A 20,127-nucleotide genomic window follows, 5' to 3' on the forward strand; every position below is an offset into this window, starting at 1 on the left:
AAGAATGGGACTTACTCATGTTGCCCCAGAGTTTCTAGGCAACTCTAGGTTTAAAATGTTTCCAATTTTAAAATGTTGTACACATAACTTTTCTAGAACACGTTATGGTATACTTGGTAAGGCACAAAGTACCAGCAAGACTGGAGTACTTCTTTGTCACCTTCCCCTATGGGTCACTGTGTTATTAATAGTAGCAACGATAACTCAGACCCTCAACAACAGCCTTTCCAAGCAGCACCACTCACCTGATGGTATATTAATGCTGCTCAGGTGAGTTGAAGCGGCAGCAGGCAAAGCCTTCCACTTCTACATCCAAAATTAGCTCCAACAATGGATTACCCATGTACAGATTGAACAGGAAGTACCACTGGTCCCCTCACCATTGGTCCCTCACTCTTTTCATACCTCCTCCTCAAATGGTTTTTCATGATGATACCTATTTGGGGGCAGGGAGGAGTTTTAGATTGAGAAGATGACCCACATTCTCTCATTTTATACTTGAGATGAACCTTTCCCACCCGTAATCCTTAAGAACAGAGCATATAAACGGGGCATTTCACACCAACCGCATCTGTCCTTCGCTCCCTTTTCTAAAACTCTCCTAAATTTTCTCTGGTTAGTAACATAGGGTCAGGTCAGCAGTTCTTTCAAGCTGCAGACTCACTTTTCAGCTGGACCAGAAGTGACATTTCAGTATAAAACTGCATCCGAATTGGTCCCTAAAATGCAATCCTTCGACATAGAGGAAATGAGTTAGCCGTGATCATCATAGAGAATCTATGGCTATCCCACAGTAGATGTCTGATATTAACAGCGGACAGAACTCTCCAAAGAATGATTCCGTTCCAAATAGGCAGGATGCATTATTGATGATGGTTGCTCAGTGATTCCTCTCAGAACCAGGGTGGAAAGCAGAGGCGTCATTGTCAGGACTTCGGTTAATGGTGACTTAAACAGCAGATACCCACTTAACTTCCTAGCTCTGAAGTCACAAGCAGTTTCATGGCTGCTACTCAGTATGGGTCTGTTGGTTCTGGAACAATTTCTCCCTCTCTCCTGAGGTCTCAGAAGTTTAGATGCTATTACTGCGCCCGTTTGCTGATATACCAGATTGAACATCCCCTCTTCATTCTTAGTGTCAGACTTTTCCACTCAACTCTCTGAAACTGCAAATAAGCTCCACATGGCAAAACACAGTGGAAAAGATTGGGTGACGTGGTTGAGAATGAAATAGAATAATAAATGAATGAAGAAGATTCAAAAGCTGAATAAGTGTATCACTAAAAAAGAGAATGGTGGAAATGGCAGCTTAGCAGTATGGAATGAGGAAGTACTGAGTGACTGAAGTAATAGGAAATCCCAGGGGTAGAATTTCAAGGACGGTTTATTTGGGGTGAGGGACAGGATAAATGGTGTTGTTGATTTTGTGTTCATCGTGAGTGCTCATGTGAAGACCAAGGGAAAGGCACGTTGGAAGATTTAACTACACTCTCATACGGAGGATTCTTTTTCCTTATATATCAATCTATAAGTACTGATCTTTTTTTTTCTTCCAGTTTTACTGAGATATAGTTGACGTACAGCATTGTATAAGTTTGAGGTATATGGCATAATGCTTTGATTTACATACATCATGCAGTGATTATAAGTTTAGTGAACATCCATCATCGCATAGATACAAAATTAAAGACACAGAAAAAATTAAAATTTTTTCTTGTGCTGAAACTTAGGCTTTACTCTCTTAACAACTTCCATATATAGCCTACAGCAGTGTTATATTATGTCATACATTATATCCCTAGTACTTATTTATCTTATAACTGGACGTTTGTTCCTCTTGACTGCCTTTATCCAATTCCCCCTCCTCTCAACACCCCTCCTCTGATAACCACAAATCTCTTTTTCTATGAGTTTGTTTTTGAAGTGTGATTGACCTACAACATTATGTTAGTTCCTGTTACATAACACAGTGATTCGATATTTCTGTACATTTCAAAATGATCACCATGATAAGTGTAGTTACCATCTGTCACCATACAAAGATATTACATAGTTATTGACTATATTCACCACACTGTGTATTTCATACCTGTGACTCATTTATTTTGTAACTGGAAGTTTGTATCTCTTAATCTTCCTCAGCTATTTCTTTCCTCCCCCCATCCCCTCCTCTCTGCTTGTTCTTTGTGTCTATAATGCTATATCTGTTTTGTTTGTTCATTTGCTTTGTTTTTTAGATTCCACATGTAAGTGAAATCATACAGTATTGGTCTTTCTCTGACTTATTTCACTTAGCATAATATCCTTTGGGTCCATCCATCTTGTCGCAAATGGCAAGATTTCATTCTTTTTGTGGCTGAGTGATATTCCATTGTGTATATATGTGCCACATCTTCTTTATCTGTTCATCTGTTGACGGGCACTTAGGTTGCTTCCATATCTTGGCAAGTGTAAATAATGCTGCAGTGAACATAGGGGTACACATGTCTTTTTCAATTAGTGTTTTCATCTTCTTTGGATAGATACCCAGGAGTAGAATTGCTGGATCATGTGGTAATTCTATTTTTAATTTTTTGAGGAATCTCCATACTGTTTTCCACAGTGGCTGCACCAGTTTACATTCCCACCTATATTGCACGTGGGTTTCCTTTTCTCCACATCCTCGACAGCATTTGTTATTTGTTGTCTTTTTTTGATGATAGCCATTCTGACAGGTGTGAGTTGATATCTCATTGTGGCTTTGACTCATATTTCCCTGATGATTAGTGATGTTGAGCATTGTTTTATGTGCCTGTTGGTCATCTGTATGTCTTCCTTGGGAAAATGATTATTCAGACCCTCTGCCTGTTTTTTAATTAGGTTGTTTTTTTGATGTTGAATTGTATGAGTTCTTTGTATATTTTGGATATTAACCCCGTATCGGATATATTGTGTGCAAATATTTTCTCCTATTCAGTGGGTGGCCTTTTTGTTTTGTTGATAGTTTTCTTTGCTATGCAAAAGCTTTTTATTTTGATGTCACACCATGCACAAGAATAATTCAAAATGGTTTAAAAACATAAATTGAAGACCTGAAACCATAAAACTTTTAGAAGAAAACATAGGCAGTACGTTCCTGGACGTTGGTCTTAGCAATATTATTTTGGATATGTCTATTTAGGCAAGGGAAGCAGAAGCAAAAATAAACAAATGGGACTACCTCCTCATGTGTAAAACCCTTGCATTGGCCGTGGACGATATAAAAAAAAATGTGGCTCCCAGCACCTTCTGCATCTTTCCCCAGCATCATTTTGAGCCCTTTCCTCCTGCACTGTGTCCCACCCAGACTGGCCTTCTTTCGTCCTTCAGTGAGCACTATTCCTTCCTGTTCCAGGCTTATCACACAGATAACCTCTCAGCCTAGAACACTCCTCCCTCCTCAATATGTCTAGCCAACTCCTTGGCCATCTAGGATTCAGCTTGAATCTTGCTCTTTCAACAAAGCCTTTCCTGATGACCCAGACTAGGTTAGGGCCCCCAACTACATGCTGTGAATGTCTGTGCTCTCCACGCAGTTATGACCATTGCAGTAGACTAATTGCATAATGTGGTCTGACATCCTTGAAGATAGGGACATGTCTTTTTTTTCTGTGTCCCAGCACCTTGCACAGTGCCTGTCATGTGGCAGGTGTTCAGTAAATACTGATGGATGAATGAATGGACTAGAGTCTGTGTTCTGGTCGGGGGACCTTGTAGCTTATGGGGGACATGTCCCAGTTGAAGAATATTTACTGAATAGCCTCAAAGGTGAAGTGTTTGAATACTGGTGACGGGAAGGCCAGAATGCTTTATCCTGGGAAAGGAAGGTTGGGAGCTGGCTTGAGTCCCAAATGCAAGTGTGTAAGGCATTTAAGTTCTAAGATAGATGATCTCTTAAAGACAAAGCAAGAGCAGAAATTTTCTTCAGAAAAGAGTAGTGTCCCAATGCTTTCTCAGTTATTTATTTTTGATCAGTGAAGTTCTGTTTGCAGAAGCTAGCTTAGCCTGAAATGACTTCAGTCAGTGCTGATTTTGGTTTCTTAGAGAGGTCTATTAATGGAACAGGGTTTAAATTAAAAAAATGGAAGCAAACAAACTTAACTTTGCCTTGGTGAATATTTCTAGGACTGTGACTTGCTAATAAGCATTGTGGTGAGTGTAAACTATTAAGACTGTTTCTTTGGGAAAAACAATATAGTAGTCTTCGACTGTGGAGATCAGGAGTATATACCTGCAGGAAGGAGGAAAACAACTGCCCAGTGATGGCATCATATATGGATTTTAAAAGTTGAGGTATTTCAAAGAGCTTAGGTGGAAATGAAGATGGTGTGCTCTGGAAAACTGTCTTAAGTGACTTAAAGATTTGTAATAATATGATTATGGAGTATTTAATTTACATACTAATTTGCCCTGTACAGGGAGAGTCCACAGTCTAGGAGCAGTAGTCATGTTCCAACAAATTCCAACAAAGCTTTAGCTTCTTGAGAAGATTCAGACATATATTTAGCTGCATGAAATGTACTAGCTTTGAGTAAATCTTTTCTAGCTTCTTTAGTAGCAGGTTAAATGGATTTAACATTGCAGGCTTACAAAACCAGCTTGCCATCAACATACCCTTTTTAAATAGGGAAATTTCAGTGGTCTTTCCAAAACTTCAAAATTAACACATTGCTTTATGGCTATTTCTAAGCCTCTGGTATCACTGTAGCTTCCATCAAACACATGTGCTGCTGGTATAAACTGGATGGATAAAATGACTCAGCGATGCTCTCCGAACACCAAGCGCCTCCCATCTTGTCCATTTGTCACTTAAGGACATACTGCTTATTCTGTTAACATCTGCAGGGCAGTAAACAGGTAAATTGTTTCACCAGCCACATGGAGACTTGGGTCTGCATTAGCAGATATAGAATGTGGATTAAGATGTAATTGTGACTGATGATGTAATCAGATATCAGAATGAGTTGAATCTCTCCTCAGAAGACTGGGTTGAGATGACATAGTGCTATAGGCACATAAGATAGCAGATATAAAAAATACAATGTGATGGTCGGTGCAGGAAGTAGGTTGATGGACCTTCCTTTTGGTATATTTGACTTTTGTTTCATTTAAATGACCCGAAGTATTGGGTTTTATTATAACTGTGCTGTTTAACTGTGCACTTTATATGTTATAGAATAAAGCTCACTTCTCTGGTTTTGTTCTATCCTTTTTACCCCAAGGATGCTGAGTGGCTTTTTGCTGTCCCAATCTCTCTGCATTAAGTTAAAGTTCTTCCTGGCATTTGGACTAGCTTGGTTCTCTCGTTTAGGAAAGGACATGGAACAAGTTTGGAAGAGTTCTGGGTGGGGCCTCAGGAACCTACCTCATTGGCCCATAATTGTACATGGATTTTCAGTTACTTCTCGGCTCTGGACAAACAGAATATTTACATATAATTCCCTCTGGCTGTAAGTTATAGGGAGCTTCCCAGAGCAGAGCATCTGGGGAAAAAGGAAGGTTATTACTGGTCCAGGAAGCCTTTAATGGGAATGAGTAAACAGGGAAACCAGGAGGCTGACCTTGGTGCTGGGGGGCGGAGGAGGTAACTAACTCAGGAAGTTGGAAGGCATGAGCTTCTATGTTCCCATGACACTTTCTGTGCATGTGGTTCTGTTGGGATTACTTGGTTGTGTCTGTGCTCTCCTACAGGGAGTTCTCCGTGTCTCTATCCCAGGGCCCAAGTTCCTGCCACAGTAACAATAACTCCTGTGACAGATGCTGTGCTAAATGTTTCATTTCATTTAATCCTAACAGCAACTGTATTACGGAAGATATTTCTCCATTCTACAGATGAGGAAACAGCCTGTGATGGGGGTTGAGGCTAGTACCTGAGACCTGCATCTTAACCTCCTACTCGCTTGTCTCCCATAGCGGGAGCCCAGTCAGTGGGAAGGGAAGATGCCCAGCAACATGCTGCTGGGGATGTTCTTGACTTCGGCCCCCCAGATTTGGGGGACTCATCACCACCACTGGGTTCAGGATGCAGTTGGTATCTGGGTCCATGAACATGATCTTCAGACTTCAGTAGATGTACAGAGGATTGCGGGAGGTTCTGCTCGGATGTGGTAAAAGGCCTAGTCTTGGTCCTCCAGACTCTTCACATGCAAAAGAATGAAATGTGACCCACCTCCTGCTAGAAGGGCAGTTGGGTAAGGTAGGTCTTCATAGTTCCTACAACGTGGCAGTACCCTGCCAGGCACCACACCACTGGGGAACCTGCTCTTGTGATGGTGCTGAAATGAAACTGTCGGCTTAGGGAAGTGTGTTGTCTTTCTTTTCCCTCCAAGAACTGTTGCTTTAGCAGGAGAAGCTTCAAAATGGACACTTAACCCCACAGAGGATCACTTACGACATTTTGGAGAAGCGTTTAGGTGTCTTCCTAACCTCACTAAAGAACTGAGCTATGAATAGCCCCATTTTTAATAAGGGACACATGATATTTGGCCTAGAGGGTCTTGTAGTCTCTTAGCACTGTGGTTCTCAGCCTGCTGTCCTAGCACTTTGTAGCTGGACTTGGGCATGGCTGGGGAAGCAGCTTGCTGTCCTTTTGCTGTGTGTGATCCTTCCTGCCTTGCGCGGCGTCTGAGTTCCAGGTCTCACCTCCCTACCTTTTCACAATTATGTTTTCCCTTGAAACCCACAGCCTGTCCACTTACTTGTAACAGTGCTGGGAAGCACTGTTGTTTGTTGATGCTCCTCTGTGCTGGATCTCAGACTGGTCCTGTACGGAGAAATTCGGTGGCTTCTGTGCTCCTTGAGGGAGAGAGGTTGACCAACTTGATCTTGCATCTTCTCCAAATGAGTTCTAGAACAAAATTCACGCCCTGAGTAAATCTATTGACTGGTTTCTCTGTTTCTCTGGAGTCAAAAGGACTCCCCTCCCACCCCTAACCAGAACCTCGCTTTCAATCATAGAGCAGAGATTTGAGTTCCTGCTAACCATGACGTCATGTCAGTGCTGGGGTACAGCCGTGAATAAGGCCGACAGTGTGCCTGCTCTTTGTCCCCTAAACACAGGTAGGAATGGGCAGGCAGTTTATCCAGTGAGTCACCAGGTTAGGCTGTGGGGTCCCCTCTCATCCATTCCCGGGGGTCTGTGCCCAGACTGCCTTGCTTCAAGTCAAGACTACATTGTGACTAAAACTTCAGTCTGATTCTTAACTCCAAAACTACTTAGTGGCTTAACTTGGCAGGTCATTGTCAATGGGTGTTTGCACTTTTTTCATGTGTGATTATAAGACACTTTAACTGTATAAAATACGTAAAATATGGGCTGCTGTAAGAAAGTCAGTATTCCTCCATGGGTGGGGGGAGACAGTGGAGGACTTAGAGTCTGAGATCTTCTCTTTGATTCTGCCCTGAACTTGGCTCTTCACTGTGAACTTTGGCAAATTGTCCACTATGTTTTACCCTCAAGTTTCTTCTTTGTGAAATATTAGCGATAACCCTGCTCATCTTATTTCAGTTTTAAAACTAAGATGAAATGATTAAATTACATATATTAGTGTACGATTATGGAGGTGGCATTATTAATAATTCTATGGAGTGAATGTTTCCAATGTTCCTATTCTCTTTTCCCTGAAGTCCACTTTGGTTCTGAGGCTCACTCTGAAACAGTGATTTTAACTCTAATGGCGCATTCATCACTTGGAAAGCGTAAAAAGAAAGTACAGTGCTTGGGGCCTACTCTCAGACTTAATCTTAATTATTCAAGTGTGGGACATGGGCATTTGGTCTTTTTTTGTTTTTTTTTAAAGATCTGCAGATAATTCTTAAATGCCAGCCAGCGTTGAGAGTCACTCCTCTCAGGGTTTTGAGGTTGAAGTAGTCTAGATCCAGTTACTGATTTTAAGGCAAAGCATGGCTACCTATGTATGATGATTTGCAGGACATCTAAAGGATCCCAGTAACATGGAACACCTAGGGTTTGTTTCCCGTTCCCTAATCGTCTGCAGGATCCCAGGAGGATCCTGCCTTCTAGACGGCACAGTGTCTAATATCATCACCACTGTCACTACTGCCTAATGTGTACGGTACCAATACTGTGGGATTTCATCTAATTCTTAGGACACTTCATGAGGTTGGTCTAACTTTTGCCCAGATTGTTCAAATGAGGAAACCGAGGCTCAGACCCATTCATCACCTTACCCAACCTAATGAGTGGTGGTTGGAATTCTTACCCAGGCTGTCTAGCTCTAGAGCCCGCACACTTAACCACAGTACTGCACTGCATGATAATTAGTATAAATGGGTAAATGCTGTCCTCTTCTCAGCATTATACTTACATTTTAGCAGGGGCTTTCTGCAGATAGTGCTCTGCTCGGGATAAAGAATCCTCGGACTGGAATTTCATGTTCGGCCACAGGCCAGTGGGGAGAGGCCTCCGGGCACATGAGGGTCTGTGCTGCCCTGCAAATCAGTCACCACATCAAACCACAAGGACTGCTGCTTTTCAGACCTGCCTGCACATTGGATGCAGCTGGGGAGCTTTAAAAAAACACTGCCTGGTTCCCACCCCCAGAGATTGACGTAACTGGCCTGAGGGGTTGCCTGGCTGGGGAAGCTTTAAAAGCTCCGCAGGTGGTTCTCCCCTGCGCCAGGGTTGAGCACTAGTGCCAGAGGCAGCCGCTCCCTCCAGCTGTGTCAGAGCTGCCTCTGTGCCTGCTGCACATCTGGGAGAAATGAACTCCGGCTGGAGAACCGCTCTCAGTGCTAATGCATTTCATTTCAGAGAGGCATCTGCCTTCTCCGGTTAATACACAGGGCGCTTTCCAAAAGAAAAATCAGTTTTCCTTTGACAGTTAGGTCAGACATTATTTTATTTACTTTGATATGATGGGATTAAGTATTGTTAAAACAGCACAGTGACAAATTGAGTACTACTGTAATAGGATTCTGTGAGGGAGCTTGTCTTTCCTACAGTCTACTGCCTCCAGGAAAGTTGGTAGAGGTCAGATTTGTTTGAAGGAATTCCCTGAAGGTGAGAAAAAATGAAGAGGCAACACAGAACCTTGGTTCTAGAAAGTTTCTGTCTGGCTCATAGAAATGATGGCTTTCTGTTAAAAGAATATATTTTATCTTACTGCTTTTCCAGATATTAGAATTGAGAACCCATGTCAGGAGAGAGTGTGCAGGATGCTGTTTGCATCATCTGCAACCAAAACAGTTTTTGTTTTTTAAATTGAGGTGAAATTCACATGACAAAAAATTAACTATTAAATGAACCGTTCAGTAGCATTGAGTGCATTCACAATGTTGTGCAACCACCATGTCTATCTAGTTGCAGAACATTTTCATCATTGCAAAGGAAACCCTTCCCTTACAAATTCTTTCCATCTCCGGATTAGAGACCTAAATGTAAGACCAGGCACTATAAAACTCTTACAGGAAAACATAGGAAGAACACTGTTTGACATAAATCACAGCAGGATATTTTTTGATCCACCTCCTAGAGTAATGGAAATAAAAACAAAAATAAACAAATGGGACCTAATGAAACTTCAAAGCTTTTGCACAGCAAAGGAAACCATAAACAAGACAAAAAGACAACCCTCTGAATGGGAGAAAATATTTTCAAATGAATCATTGGACAAAGGATTAATCTCCAAAATATATAAACAGCTCATGCAGCTCAATATTAAAAAAACAAACAACCCAATCCAATAATGGGCAGAAGACCTAAATAAACATTTTCCAAAGAAGACATACAGATGACCAAGAAGCACATGAAAAGCTGCTCAACATCACTAATTATTAGAGAAATGCAAATCAAAACTACAGTGAGGTATCACCTCACACCAGTTAGAATGGGCATCCTCAGAAAATCTACAAACAACAAATGCTGGAGAGGGTGTGGAGAAAAGGGAACCCTCCTGCCTGCACTGTTGGTGGGAATGTAAATTGATACAGCCACTATGGAGAACAGTATGGAGGTTCCTTAAAGAACTAAAAATAGAATTACCATATGACCCAGCAATCCCACTACTGGGCATATACCCAGAGAAAACCATAACTCAAAAAGACACATGCACCCCAATGTTCATTGCAGCACTATTTACAATAGCCAGGTCATGGAAGCAACCTAATTGCCCATCGACAGACGAATGGATAAAGAAGTTGTGGTACATATATACAATGGAATATTACTCAGCCATAAAAAGGAACGAAATTGGGTCATTTGTTGAGACGTGGATGCATCTAGAGACTGTCATACAGAGTGAAGTAAGTCGGAAAGAGAAAAACAAATATCGTATATTAACGCATATATGTGGAACCTAGAAAATGGTACACATGAACCGGTTTGCAGAGCAGAAACTGAGACACAGATGTAGAGAACAAACGTATGGACACCAAGGTGGGAAAGTGGTGGAGAGGGGTGGTGTGATGAATTGGGAGATTGGGATTGACATGTATACACTGATGTGTATAAAATGGATGACTATTAAGAAAAAATAAATAAATTTTAAAAAAACCCCACAGATTCTTTCCATCTCCACAGCTCAGATCACATCTGTCTTCCTCCCTCAAGTCTTTTTTGTTTAATTGAAGTATAGTTGATTTACAATATTGTGTTAGTTTCAGGTGTACAGCAAAGTGATTTGGTTATATATATATATATATATATACTTTAAAAATTCTTTTCCATTATAGTTTATTATAAGATATTGAATATAGTTCCCTGTGCTATACAGTAAATCCATGTTGTTTATCTATTTTATACATGGTAATGTGCATCTGTAAATTCCATACTCCCAATTTATCCCTCCCCGCATTCCCCTTTGGTAACAGTAAGTTTATTTTCTGTGTTTGTGAGTCTGTTTCTGTTTTGTAGGTAAGCTCATTTGTATTGTTGTTTAGATTCCACATGTATGTCTCCCTCAAGTCTTTGCTGGTTACTGTGTTCCTTATCTCTCCTTCCTCTCAGTTTGTGTGTCTGTTCTCTTGGCTGTTTACTTTGTACTGATCATGCCTCACCTTGTACTCGGTTACAGGGGCAGTGGATCTTTCTTGGTCTGAGCGGAGAGGCTTGTTGGCTCAGTCAGCACATAAAGCAAAACTTGATTGTGGTTAAAATTGCCCTTGGAAGTCCTATAAATAGCTCAAGTGCGGCGTATGTGACATTGGGTGAACAGCCCTGCTCAGTAACTCATGGGCACCTTAAGCCGAGAATCTATGAAGTAGCGTAAAGGTGGGGAGGCCTGCCTGCAGATGTCACCCATCCTGTACCATCACAATACAGGGTTTACTTCATTCTTGTTTAACAATGAACTGCTGTAATCTCAATGCATGTCCACATGTGTCTTCATTGTGGGGATGGAGGACATGTGACAGCGTCTAGCACAGAGTGGGTACTCAGATGTTTACTGGATTTGAATCTAAAGCTTGCTTGATCAGATCTGTAATGCACACTAGCCTTTAAGACGTTGTAGGAGAATCTGGTCACGTGTTTCCTCTCTAAGTTGGCATTTACCATCGTTGCCCTCTCTTCTCTTGCCTTGCCTGCCCCCCCGACTGAAGAGCTGTTATTCTCCTTTGAAATTGGTCACACCTCCCCCTAGAGTATATTTTTTATATGAATTATCTATCCAGCTAGACTGTATGTTCCTTAACGTGAGGGTATAGATCTTCATGTTTATATTTGGTTACATGGTGCTTATCACAGTGTTTTATGTGTAAACCAGGTGCCTCATAAACACACCTTCTCTCTTCACTGATTCCTGTCTCAGTAAACATTTCCTGAGCATCTACTACATGCCAGGGATACAGAAATGCCCCATGGTGTATCTGTAAGACCTTGAAGTAGTAAGAGGAAACTGACGTGAAAGAAATGACTGCAAAAACCATAAAGAAAGTTGATCATAGAAGAGTTGATTGCGGCAGTCCAGAGTTGGAAAGGGCTACCTCTGTAGTGCACAGGGAAGGAAGGGTTCAGTGAGGAGACGGTGCTGGAACTTGGACTCTGCCCACATAGACAATGAGGAAAGGACATTCTAGGCTGAGGAAACAGCGTGTTCAAAGGTAGAGGGCAGCAAACCTCTTCTGTAAAGGGCCAGAGGGTAAATATTTTAGGTTTGGGGGCCATAGGGCCTATGTTACAACTGTCACTGATATGCGGAAGCAGCCACAGACAACACGTAGATAGAATGTGTCCTTGTGTTCCAATAAAACTTTACGGACGCCAAAATTTGACACGTATAGTTTTCATGTGTTAGCATGTGATTATCATTCTTTTGATTTTTTTTTCCCAGCCGTTTAACCATTTAAAGACTATTCTTCACTCATGGGCTGTATAAAAACAAGTGGCACACCAGATTTGGTCCAGGGCTATAGTCTAGCCTGTGTACAAAAACAGGGAAGAGTGAGATCATATTGCAGGAGCAGAACAGAAGGTACTTAGGTGTGCCCATTCCGATGCCGTGGGTGTGAGATTCTGCATTTCTAACCAGCTCCCAGGTAGTGGTGAGGCTGAGGTCCTCACCTGGAGTAGCAAGGAACTGAAGTATCAGTAGGGTCCCCTTATGCCCCTGATGCCCTGATGGATTGTGTGGGTTTAGGAAAATATAGATGACAATTGTCTGCCTACCAGGTGTTTTCAGTCTGCTTAGAGAGGAGAGACTTATGTAAGTAGAAAGGTAAATGGACCCTCCCAGAGCGAGAGTTAAACAGCAGCAGAGCCAGGCAGCGAGGTTCCCCAGTGCTGGGTGCAGTGACCTGTCCGGTGAGAGGCATGTGACCAGCAGGGTTAAGGCCAGCGGAGCCCCCGTGTGAGCTGGGACTGGGCTCCTTGGCTTCCAGTACATCGCGCAGCTTGACGACGTCCGCACATCCCCACCTCCACTCGCTTCCTGTTGGCATTTCCCCCTTCTTCTCTCGTCTGTCACTCTGTTATCTTGAGCCTTTCCTGACGCCACTTTACACTGAGTGGAGACTTGGCTTTGAAGAGAGCTTCTTGGGTGCGCTGTCCTCCCTCTGGCTGGAAGGGGAGTCCCGGCGGCCTAACTCAGGGACGGGGAGTGTAGCGAGGCTAAGCAAAGTCGCTCACTTGAAGCTGGGGGACAGGAGCTTCAAAGTCCCCACAGCTGGATGGATGGTGGGCTTAAATGGTAGAGGAGGAGGTAAGTTAGAACACCTGAAGGGAGAGAAATGTTGAAACAGTCAGTTTTCTCTGGAGATACCTCCAAACGTTCTTCATGTATTACTCGATAGCACTCAAGATACTATAAAGCTCTAGAGTATCTTCCTCTTAAAGATATAGGAATACCTTGCTGTAGTGCAGGCTCAGAGGCAGAGAGACAGTCCTGTGAACTTGATTCATTGTAAAACCAAAAACAAACGACTTTGGCTTTGTACCCTGAGCTGGGGTATCAGCGATGCAAGTTGGTGGTGGTTTGCTTTCCCATTAACCGGTGTTCTGAATCTCTTGCCTCACGACTTTCACTCTTCGATCCTGAATTAGAGACGAGTGTAGCAGGGGCCGGGGCTTGCTTTTAAAAAAGGCCAGTGATCACGTGGAGCAAAATGCTGTAAAAAAGCAGGACCAAAATCAAGTCGGCAACTGGCTGGCCACAGGGCCTGTGCTTTGCTGTCCCTCCGCGGGGGAGGTGGGTTATGCTGACCCAAGCACACATTCTGGCTGGCCTCTGGTCTTAAGAACTATTCATTTCAGGAGTATTAATTTTGCTAAGAATATTCTGTGGCCATTTTATAGATATATATATATGATTATACATAAATATAAATATACAAATATAATTATATATAAAAATTAAAAATATATATATATATATATAATGGGGGGGGGTATGTGCCTGTGTACACAGACATCTTCTCAAGCAAATAGGCCCCGTGGAAATCGCATACCTATGAGACAAATACTGAGAAAATGTGTCTGACAGAGGTAAGGAGCGTGGTGCCGAGAGAGACGGCCACAAGTAGATGCTGCCGTTTGGCGCAGCAGACCCGTGGTTCTCCCCAGCTGCACGTTACACTCACCTTGGAGCTTTCATGTCACCTCAAATGCTGCGTGGGTCTGAGGTGAACCCCGATTGGTCTTTTCAAGGCTCCCAGGTGATTCTAATGTGCAGTCAGGGCCGAGAGCCCCCGAGTGACATTGACAGTGCCTCCCACTCACCAAGGGCTGCGTTCTTCCCTGCCAGGATTTGGCCAGCTTAATGACCTTGCGGATGTTCGATCCGGATGGCGGCTGGGGAAGGATGCATGAGATTTGGGGGTATGTTTGTGGCTTAAAGAATGCACAACTAAATTGAGATTGCTGACCACTCAGGAATATATTAACACAGTTTCAGTTTGCTGACCACTTTCTTTCACTTCTGCAGGAAAATGGCTTTGACCCTGAATGCAGAATATCAAAGCAGAGATTCCCAAGCTCTGAAGACTTGCTACACTGTCTTGTTGGGTTTTGCATGTGTAGTCTTAATCTTTGTTTGCAGCACACTAGACACTCCCTCTGACATTGCTATTTTGTACCACCTTTTGAGATAATGGTGTAAAACTCTGGGTATAACCAAATCTAGGCTTGGCATTCCCCTGGTAGAATTCGAATTTCATTTATCTGTGACATTCTGTTAGGATCTAGAAGGAGTCCTCTGTAACCAGTCCTGTGAGTTGTCTCTTGCCATGGTATTGGATCACCTTGTATCTTGAAATGAGAAGGGAGGGAAATGTGTGCAGATGACTTTAAAAGTTCTCCTGAGGGCCCCTCATAGAGAGCACAGCTGGAAGCTTCTCTTGGCATCTAAGTTTCTTCTCTTTTAATCTTTCAGTACACAAAGGTCTGGATCCCTGACCCCGATGAAGTGTGGCGCTCGGCTGAATTAACCAAGGACTACAAGGAGGGCGAGAAGAGCCTCCAGCTCCGACTGGAAGATGAAACTGTGAGTGCAGTGCTGGGGGTGGGAGTGCAGAGCTCTGCTAAGCGGGGCTGGATGCTAGATTGTGGCTAGAGCGTGTCCTGCACGTTGGAGCTTCTGAGCCCCTGGCAACCGTTTTGTTGCTGTTGATGGTAATGTATGTGAAAGTTTAAACCATGAAGCTGCTGAGTGGATGGCCCATTACAAACAAGTGCCCATTGGTGTTAGCAGCTGAGAGATGGCGGGTGACTGAGGCAAGGATCTTCTCCGTGAAGTGGAGGGCACAGGAGGCTTCCCTCCGTGGGGTTGAGGCTCAGTGGGAGGTGAGGGGGAGCCACCTACCATAAGAGCCAGTGCCTGGTACAGTGGTTGGAGTACCGGCTCTGGGCCCAGCCTGCCTGCGTTGGGATCCTGGCTTGGCCCTTGCTAGCTTTGTGCCCTTGAGCAAGTTAGCAATTTTTCTGTGCCTGTTACTTCATCTGTGACATGGGGGTGATAGTTTGTCTAGGGAGCTCCTTGGAATAAAATGAGTAACTATGTGGCATATACTTAGAGTCGTGCCTGGCATGTAAGCACTCATTACATGTTATTTGCTCCAGTGAGAGTTTTTGTTTTTGTTTTTGTTTTTTTTTTTGGCTGTGTTGGGTCTTCGTTGCTGCGCACGGGCTTTCTCTAGTTGCGGCGAGTGGGAGCTACTCTTCGTTGCGGTGCGCGGGCTTCTCATCACGGTGGCTTCTCTTGTTGTGGAGCACGGGCTCTAGGAGCGCGGGCTTCATTAGCTGTCGCGCATGGGCTTAGTTGCTCCGCGGCATGTGGGATCTTCCCGGACCAGGGCTCGAACCCGTGTCCCCTGCATTGGCAGGCAGATTCTTAAGCACTGCGCCACCAGGGAAGCCCCGAGAGTTTTTTCGTTAGTTGATTTTCAGGTGGTTTCGCTCAAAAGGAAGACAAGGTAGTAACCAGGAAATGGTATTCCTTCTAGAAGGTCTGACTCAGTTTCCCTTTTCACGAGCCTTTTGTCACTACCCTTCCCTGTGATTTGTGCATTTCACACATACTTGAAGGCGTGCACTGCGCTGGCCATGGGGGTTTATGGGTGATCGGCTGTGGCCCTGCCATTCGTGGGGGCTCAGTGCTGGAGGGCTTAGTGAACGTGAACACAGAAATACGGGAAAGAGCCTGAGCAGCCTTCAGGAGGCACGGAAGCAGCAGACGAGGTACAGGAGGAAAGTGAGGAGGGAGCGGAGGTGAGGCTGTCGGGGGAGGGGCTGTGGAAAGGAGCCAGCATTGAAGACTCAGGCCCGGGTGGGCCGAGGGGAGCGTCCCAGGCAGGAGTTGTGCGCCAAAGCCCCGAGGCCTCAGGGTGTCCCCTTTGAGAGTGTGGAAGGAAGGGAGGCCAGTGCACCTGGAAGCCACTGCAGAAGGGGACAGACGGGACAGCCTGAGGCTGAGGATGCAGGTCACGCATGCAGGGTTTACAGTAGGGGAGACTGGGAGATGAACAGGCTTTGAACCAAGTGGCCAGAAAAATCAAGATTTGGCTTTGGGATGGGTCAGGTTTGAGGGGCTGCAGAGCAGGCCTGGCCTGGAGTGATTATTGCCTCTCTGTGAACTGCAGGAGCACTGAAAGTTTGTCCCCCATCACTTAGCCTTTGATCATTTACTGTCTTACTGTTTTTCCTTCTTCTAAGCTCTTTGGTCCTGTCTTTCTAGGTAGTAATGACCTGCTTGAGAAATGGACCTTGTCTTATGCTTTGCTCACATGTACTTAACAGTGGTTGGTGATTAATACATTGATTAGTAGGAAGGTTGAACGTCTTGCCCCTCCTAACTTCTGTTTTGTATCAACTTTGAGCACATTCCTTGGTAAACCTGGGACAGTCAGTTGGTTAGTTTGTTAAAAGTTGTTTACTCTAAGGTGTGCTCACCTCCCCTTCCCCTTCCTGGCAGGCAGACTTTGCCAGCCTCCTCTTGGTTTTGAGGTGAGAAACAAAATTCCCAACAGATGGGATCATGTTTATCATGTTGAATAACTTGCCACCCCACGCCCAAAACAAAATAAAATTAGTTCACCCACGTGAATGGTGTATCTTCCACTCCAGCAGATTTCATTTCAGTTGATCTTGTAAGTCGGGGGGTGTTTTTTTAAGAGTTGTACGGAAGGAAGGAATGTGGGCTGTGTTGCTAAAACAGAGCAGATGCCCACGTCCCCAGTGGAGAATGAGTTCTGCCCTGCGTGACTAATCCTGGCAGCGGCCCAGGACCCCTCTCCTGCCCCCTCCCCTGCTACACGGCCATCAGCTGTAATCAGAAGAGATGGCTGGGGCTGGAGGTTAGCAGTTCTGGAGAAATAATGGGCTCTGAGCATCGGACTCTGTCCAGGTCGCTCCTGGGCTGTGGTTTGTCCACTGCTGGCTCTGAGCTGTCATTAGGAGCGACTCAGCTGAGCTGTGGACCAGAGGCAGGAGAACAGAAGTTGGATGGCTGGACTCTGAATGTTTGAAGAATCTCCTCTGTAGCTAAAAGCATCCTTGATGTACCAGGTTGGCTGAAAAATCCACCCCAGAGTCTCTTTCCCCGCCCTCTGCTCCTCCCTCTGAAGTCCAGTAGTGTGGGTTTAACTGTATCAGCAAAGGTTGTAAATAAACTAGTTCTCTTCTAAAACAATAAAGTTCTTAACCTATGGCTTCTACCTTAGCAGTAAGTAACCTGTGTGCTCTGCTCTGTGCAAGGTGGTCAGGCCCCCCAGTGTTCCTCTAAAGATGTTTTTTTTCCCCTGTTGCTTGCTTGCTTCTTATTATTTGGGTAAAATATACAAAACATAAAATTTACCGTGTCAACCGTTTTTAAGTGCACGGTTCAGTGGCAAGAAATACTTACCCATTGTTGTGCAGCCATCACCACCATCCATCTCCAGAGCTCTTTCCATCTTGCAAAACTGAAAGTCTCTACCCATTGAATACTAACTCCCTATTTCCCCCTTTCCCTGCAGCGCCTGGTAATCCCTGTTCACCTTTGTCTCTGAGTTGGATTCTTCTAGGTACCTCAGGGAAGTGGAATCATATGATACTTGTCCTTTTGTGTCTGGATTGTTTCAGCCCAATGTAAGATGTTTTCTGTTTAAGCCAGTGAGAAGATGGGACACTTCTTGGGGTTAAAACATCGTGTCTTCTCTTTTTCTCCCCACGGCTGTGAAGGGTGCAAGGTATCTAGGTGTGCCAACCCTTAGCACAATACCCTGTTTAGACCGGGTAAAGCACCTCAGTGTATGCAGACCTTGGTGATAAATGCAGCTACCTAATTCTTTGCGCGGTGTGGAGCTCTGCCTGGCAGACCTTCTCTCAGTTGCCCCCACTTCCCTTACAAACTGCTCAGCTCCTGCCCTCTACTGGCAGGGAAAACTCTCCCCGTTTCCATGGTTTTGCGTTTAAATTCTGTTTTTCCAAACAAGTTTGTATCCCATGTCCAGGGCGAGTACTCCCTGTGTGCAAGGCCCTGGCGCAGTGTTCATGAGCGAGAGGAAGATGGGGAGACGTGAGCTTTAAGAAGAGCAACGTGCTCTATCTGTGTCTCTGCATATCCAAGCCTGCTAATGTTTCTGGGGCCAGGGCAAGAATGGGGATGTAGCCTACATCTGTTTAAATATCAAAAGCATATTTTATCAGAATTATTTAGGTAAATCTGACATTTCTAATTCTTGGAAAAAATAAAGCATTTAGTATATTAAAAAGAAGGTACTTGCATCTCTACTATTCGGTCTCCATCTAGCTGCCAGTATAAAGAACTGCTGCCTTGCGCTGGGCATGTCATGTCTGTACCTACATATAAACAAATTTAAGAGGAATGTGACTTGTTCAGTACTGCAGAGTGTTCCTCATAAGTCAGGTTTGCAGTGCTTGCAAATACTGTACTAGTTTGTGATCACCTCTGAAACCACAATTAGAATGTGCAGAGAAGCAAGGCATTGGACATTCGGCCCAACCGGGAACCGGTGTTTCATTATGCGAGAATTTTTTTTTTGCATTTGTGCTATCTGGAAGGAAGGATTAACAAACTAATTTGTCTTTCCTTTTATCTAAACGTCTTTGCTGCCCAGTGCCTCCCCACCCTCCAAAGCAGTGTCTGTCTCTGACATTGGTGATGTTATAGCCCACCAACCTTCAAGGTGCCTGGACACATTTGTCTTATTTCAAGGACACAGGGCAAGAGGTGTGCAGAAGCATTTCCCTGGGGCCTGACGGCGTTCGTCACAAGAGTGTATGTTGAGGGTTGCAGATCTTACTGTGTCAGCACTGAACGCTGATCCCAAGTGACAGAGGTACCATGTGTTCTTTAATAAGGTTATATTTTGCATTTGTGATGTTGGAGCCCTTTAAGATGCAGGGTCCAGGGAAGGGCCCCTCTTGCTCAGGTGTAAGGATGGTACCGAACATATCAGGGTATTATAGCGAGGAAAGAGCAAACATGGTTCTTCAAGTCAAGAAGCGACAGACTCACAGAAGAGCTAGGACTGTTGTCCTTACACATCGGTGTACTCAGACCACATACCTTGAGAGCGCTCACAGAGCTCACATAAACCCCGTGCAGATTAAGTGCCAGCTGCATGTACATCTGGCAAAACCGCAGAGCTAAGAGTATTTGGTAATACTTCTCTGGTACCAGTAAAGCCTCTTAGTGCACGTGACTTTGATTATTTCTTTTTTCTTTTTGTTTTACTGGTTTTTCCATTCTTTCTTACTTTCGTATTGGTTTATGGGTCATCTAATACTTTTTATCTTTATCTTTGTTTTGTTCTCAATTGTTCAGTAATACACCATTGAGACAGTATTACACTTTGTTGATTGGATGGCAAGGATAATATGGAAGGCAATATTTATATTGTACATATGCAAAAAATGTTTCCTTAAAGTTATAAAATAACACATTGCGTATAAATATCTATTGGTAATATTGTTACCAATACAATTAGTTATCTTGTCTACAGTGGTATTTTTTTTAATTAATATATTTTGTAAAATACACGTAACAAAATTTACCGTCTGCACCATTTTTAAGAGTACAGTTCAGTGGCATTAAGTACATTTACATTGTTGTGCAATCATCACTACCATCCATCTCCAGATGGATCTCTGTTACTTAGTTATTATCATTGACCTCTTCCCCTGCTGTATTCATGATCTTTTCCATCAGTTAGGAT

General features: G+C 43.8%; 1 protein-coding gene across 6 annotated transcripts in view; it reads left to right on the forward strand.

Moving 5' to 3' along the window:
- The window catches only part of MYO5B (myosin VB), a 361,242-nt gene that overhangs the window by 129,616 nt on the left and 211,499 nt on the right, over positions 1-20,127 (forward strand). For all 6 annotated transcript variants that reach the window (XM_082416526.1, XM_082416523.1, XM_082416524.1 and 3 more), the window contains exon 2: positions 14,844-14,954. In XM_082416526.1, coding sequence (XP_082272652.1) covers positions 14,844-14,954 — 111 coding nt within the window. The remainder of the gene's footprint in view (positions 1-14,843; positions 14,955-20,127) is intronic.

Source organism: Balaenoptera physalus (assembly GCF_965194825.1).
Source record: "Balaenoptera physalus genome assembly, chromosome: 12".
NCBI classification, from domain to species: Eukaryota; Metazoa; Chordata; class Mammalia; order Artiodactyla; family Balaenopteridae; genus Balaenoptera; species Balaenoptera physalus.